This window comes from Emys orbicularis, chromosome 4 (genome assembly GCF_028017835.1).
Source record: "Emys orbicularis isolate rEmyOrb1 chromosome 4, rEmyOrb1.hap1, whole genome shotgun sequence".
In the NCBI taxonomy this organism is placed as follows: domain Eukaryota; kingdom Metazoa; phylum Chordata; order Testudines; family Emydidae; genus Emys; species Emys orbicularis.
In genome coordinates, this window is record NC_088686.1 from 76,845,477 (window position 1) to 76,851,099 (window position 5,623).

The 5,623-nt window shown below is 50.8% G+C and overlaps 1 protein-coding gene across 1 annotated transcript; it reads left to right on the forward strand.

Moving 5' to 3' along the window:
* The first annotated feature begins 3,757 nt into the window (after positions 1 to 3,757).
* On the forward strand, positions 3,758 to 5,017 carry CHST1 (carbohydrate sulfotransferase 1). The gene has a single exon (XM_065402296.1). The coding sequence runs from the start codon at positions 3,758 to 3,760 to the stop codon at positions 5,015 to 5,017; it is 1,260 nt and encodes a 419-aa protein (XP_065258368.1).
* Positions 5,018 to 5,623: the final 606 nt, after the last annotated feature.

The following is a 5,623-nucleotide window of genomic DNA, read 5'->3' on the forward strand; positions in this document are numbered from 1 at the left end:
CAGACACATGGATACACAGGCAGCAACATGCAGGCGCATGCACCATACTCTCACAGAGACACGGATACTGGTACACGGATCTGCCTATGGTTCTTCTATAGCACCCATCACTGCAAAATTTAATTGTTAATGTGCAGATCACACAAGCACATATGGGGGCCTACATTCATACATAACTGTGTGTGTCATGGCTAAAGGCACACAGATAGTCACACAGAGATACGCATGTGACACGTGCAGAGCCTTATTCACAGATGGAGACATGCACCCAGCGCTGCAGCTACAAATGCACAGAGCTACACGGAGGCACATTCTGTGAGATGTATGTGTAAGGCACTAAATCAGGAGGGAAAAAAGAATCCCCAGGGGAAGCTCGTAGTGGGAAGGTTGAGGCTGGGAAGCTGCTACCCTCCAGGGTGGACTGGCTTGGTCACTGCAGTTAGCATTAGCCATTTGAGTTTGATTTCAAACTCTCCTGGGGAGCAGTCTGGGATAGGGGAGGGTAGGATAGGCCCCCCCAAAGTGATGGAGGAGAATCTGGTTGTGTGATCACTTAGTTGTGTGCGCACACACCCTTGTGCATATATGGACACAAATGCCAGTGTACACAGAGATACCCATCATTGCAATGCAACGCGTGCGCACGCACACATGCCCCCTCCCATCCATACACTGAGAGCAGATGCCCCAAGCCTGGTTCACAGCTACTCACGAGAGAGAAGAATAGGATCAATTGCATCACAGCTGTCTCCAATTTACCTGCTCTGCCAGTAAGCAGATGAGCAGAGTATCCTGCGGGCAGCAGGAAAGCCGTGTGCTGGGCCAACCCTTTGTGGCAGGCTGCAGCCAAGGCTATGAGAGAGAATAGTATGTAGGAGAGCAGGGGAGCTGTGGCAGCTGCTGGCCAGGGCTGACCCCCCCTTTCCTTCTGCTCCAGCCCCTGTACATGCGCTTCCCCTTGCTGAGCTCAGGGTACTGATATGGGTGAGCAGCAGCTGCATGCTGGGCTGCCCCTGGAGCAAGCGGATGCTGGTGAGTTCAGACAACAAACCAACACAGACACCCTGGGGTGCAGAGGGGGAGGGGCCTATATTATCCAGCTCATTAAACAGGACTTTCAAATATTAAATATTCAAAGGTTATTTTCAATATTTTAAACGCCTGTTTCTAATGCTTGGGGGCCTAGCAGGCCACATGGGTCACAGTCACAGGGTTCCGCCCCTTCTGTTCAAGGGGGCTGGGCTGCAGCCTCACACCTCTCACCCCCAGGAAACGCTTCCTACTCTTCAGCTTCTCCATCCTTTGCTCATGGTGCTCCCCTTTCGCTTGCTCTTGCCTCTGTGTCACATCCTCACTGCACCTGCCATTTGCACACCCTGTCCCACCTTCAGTACTGGGTTCCAGGGGGTTCTGCCACTGACCTCCTTTTGCCAGACTTTCTAGGTTTCCCTTTGAGACTCTCCTGGGAAGGATCAGCTCCTTGCCCTGTCCGTGTCTTATAAAGTCTGCCACAAGCTGCTGAAAACACCAGACAACTTAGGAGGAGGTGTCGTCGTCATCGTCACCATCAGCTGTTGTAAGGGAGACCGTGTGCCCTAGGGGATAGTGCACTAGATTGGGACTCAGGAGATGTGTGTTCTATTTCTGACTCTGCCACTGGACTGTTGAGTGACCTTGGACAAATCACTTTGCTGCCCTGTGCCTCAGTTTCCCCATCTGTAAAATAACTATACTGACCACCTTGTAAAGGTCTTTGAGATCTACAGGTGTAAGAGCTTGCTATTATTATTGCAATATGGAGGAGTGTCTAGTCATTGCCCCCAATGCCAACAAGGAGGAAATCACTGTAAAAAAAGTATAAAGCAGAATGAATTAATAAGCTGCCGGGCAGATAACTGCGGTTGTGACAGCAGGATGACGTAGGGTGGGGCTGGGGCCCCCCTCCATTTGAATGCAGGAGGCAGCAGGGATGGTGGGAGGTTGGTTCTCATGTTGTTTGTTTTCCAATAGTTTGATTCTATGAACAGTTGTCTCCACCCCAGACATTGAATGTCTCCTGCTTTCGCATGCGCTCAAACATTGCTGCTTCCCCTCATCAACACCAGGCTGGGCTCCTGCCGAGCTCTGCTTCCACCAAGAGGCCCAGGCCCAGCTCTGCAGGTAGCAAAGGAGTGACAGCTCTTGCTGAAAGCTGCTGTTGTGAACGTACATTCAGTGAAAGCCTCACTAAGGTGCTGAGGGCTTTAGCACTAATTGCTGAGTCTCCATGTTTCTTGCTTTGAATGCTCACAGGCTTGGAAGCAGCGGTTTTAGGGCACAATATGGGAAGGTCAGTGGTCTTCAGCATAAACCGTCTTTCAGCAGTTTTATTTGCTGTAGCGTGCAGAAGCAGGAAAACCACCTCCCTCTACTGCCTCAATCAATCATCTTCCACTCCTGGCAAATATACCCTGTTGTCACGTCTGTATTGGAGCACGTGGCCTCATGGCTGCCCTCGAGCCCTGCACCCACATCAGCCACAATCCATTTTTCTAGCTGTTTCTAGGGAGCTGCTCATTCTGGGCTCTAGCTCCCACTGGCAGTGAAAGGAACATGCCAAGCTCCAGGAGTTCTGCCACATGTTAGCAAAGTGCCTTGCATTCGGTCTGTGGTGCTGTCTTTGTTGATAGCCCAGACAGGGAGAGAACATGTGCTGTGTGCGTGTTGTTTCTAATATGCCCAATACCGTAGTATCTAAGCACAGGATTGGCCCCAGCTCATGGGGACTCCAGCTGAGAACAGGATCTGAAGGTGGTGGGATTGCACAGCAGCAACTGACGGCAGAACCATTATCGCAGGTGCGAGAAGACAAGAATCTTGCTTGATTGTCAGATCCCAGGCTGGGTTTGCAGGGTTGACAGTTAGAAAAGCATGTTGGATCTGGAAGCCCACAATGCTGTGTCAGGCCCATCCAGCTTGCTGAAATCCCTTGAATCTGGACTCTGCACCGTGACTCAGGTTTACCAAGCTACCCTGGCCAGGGGGGGACTTTTGCAGCTCTAGGAGAGAGAAGTGAATGTGCTGTCACTAGACTCACTCTGAACAGGCACTTGCTGGCACACACTGGTCACTCTACTGCACTGCCAGCTGGCAGAAAGATGGACTCACCCCCATCTCTAGGTCCCCCGCCCTGTTCTTGCACTCCTACCAGGACTGGCTGCTAGCGACTTTGATTGATGGGGTGACAGCTGACTTACATACATAGCACAGCACACAGCCTATGTTTATTGGATTCCATGAGTTTGCGCAGCTGCCATGAACTCCCCTGGACTGACTGTACATGAAGGTATGTCCATAGTGTAGCCAGGGCCATTGCTCACCTCCTTCCCACAGTCTTGGGTGCCAGGCACAGAGGGAGCTGAGAGCCATACATTTTCTACATGCCTTTCATGCAGGAAGGACCCTATTTCCTGGGTTGAAGTTCTCTGTGGATATGGCTTCTGAGGCTAACAGGGTGTGCCTTAATGTTCATTCATCTTGATGGGATAGGATGGGGAGGTGCATAGCATGGGAATGACTCCCTGAGCCATACGGTTATGGCTGATATCCACCTTGCTAGAGTGCTTACTGGCCTCATTTGTCATTTCACAGTCCGAGCTCCATTCAGTGCAGGGAATACCCGGGGTCCTGAGCAATATTCCCTGCTCAACTTGTGACCTCTCTTTGTGTTGCAGATACTAAGACAACCTGTAAAGACGCTCCATGAAGGTGACCAGCCATGCAATGTTCCTGGAAGGCTGTCCTCCTACTAGCCTTGGCATCCATCGCAATCCAGTACACGGCGATCCGAACCTTCACAGCCAAGTCCTTCCACAGCTGCCCCGTCCCCAATCCCATGAACTGCAGCCTGAGCCAGGAGACTGAGTCGGCTGACAGACTATGTGACGAGAGCCCAACCTTTGCTTATAACCTCTCCAGAAAGACGCATGTCCTGATCCTGGCCACCACCAGGAGCGGCTCCTCTTTTGTTGGACAGTTGTTTAACCAGCACTTTAATGTCTTCTATTTATTTGAGCCCCTCTACCATGTCCAGTACACCTTGATCCCAAAGCTAACCCAGAGCAAGAGCACCACTGACAGGAGGGTCATGCTGGGCGCCAGCAGAGACTTGCTGAGGAGCCTTTATGACTGTGACCTCTACTTTCTCGAGAACTACATCAAACCCCAGCCGGTAAACCATACAACGGACCGGCTCTTCCGCAGGGGGGCCAGCAAGGCCCTGTGCTCGCCGCCGGTTTGTGAATCACTGGGGCCAATTGACATCCACCTGGAGGAAGGGGACTGTGTGAAAAAGTGTGGCACCTTGAACCTGACATTGGCCACTGAGTCATGCAAAGAGCATGGGCATGTGGCCATCAAAACAGTGCGGGTACCAGAGGTCAGTGACCTCAGAGCCTTGGTGGAGGATCCCAGACTAAACCTGAAGGTTATACAGCTGGTGAGGGACCCCAGAGGTATCTTGGCTTCCAGAAGCGAGACCTTCCGAGACACCTACAGGCTTTGGAGGATCTGGGATGGTACTGGTAGGAAGCCCTACAACCTGGATGTGACCCAGCTCACCACGGTCTGCGAGGACTTCTTGAACTCTGTATCCACTGGACTAAACCGACCACCTTGGCTTAAGGGCAAATACATGCTGGTAAGGTACGAAGACCTGGCCAGAAATCCCATGAAAAAGACTGAGGAGATTTACGGTTTCCTGGGTATTCCCATGGACAGCAATGTCGAGCGATGGATACAAAACAACACAAGAGGGGACAGGTCCTCGGCCAAACACAAGTATGGGACTGTCCGGAACTCGGCGGCGACAGCAGAGAAATGGCGGTTCCGCCTCTCCTATGATATTGTGGAGTTTACTCAGAATGCCTGCCAGCAGGTGCTGGCGCAGCTCGGCTACAAAATGGCGGGCTCGGAGGAGGAGCTGAAGAACCTCTCCATCAGCCTGGTGGAAGAAAGGGACTTCCTGCCCTTCTCGTAACCCAGGCATTGCGCCCTCTTTTTGATATGGACTGTTTCTAACTGTTGCCTTATTTGATTTTATTTTATTCCCTCACCCCCCCCCCCTCCAAAATTTGCACTAAATCTTGAATGGGAATCTCAATGGCATTAACGCGAGGAAGCTGCTCCCTCTCACGGTGCGCTTTGGACGCAAGGGCATTGGGTGTCTCAGAGCAAGAGCTAGAACTGTGGCTGGGTAACAATGTTTACAAAACACACACACAATGTATAAAACAACCTTCAAGTTTTCCAAACCGAAGGGTACCTGGGGTACTGTACTTTTGCACTGTTTACTTTTACAATGTAAGAGATAAATATATATAATTTATGAATGGTGGTGTCCCCTTGACAATAATTCCCCTTGCCTCCCGGTTCCGAGCAGGTTATGCTGTTAGCTGAATGTGGAATAACCTCCTCGTTTTTCAATCTCGTTTCGATATGTCTGTTCGTTTAAGTCGTGTTATTGGGCTGGGCAGTTAGTTGGTTGCTGATCCATGGTTGTTTGGTAACACCTGTGACATTTCTTTGTGCCAAAAAAAAAAAAATTAGTTGATTGGGCGGTTTGCTAAAAACAAACAAACAAAAT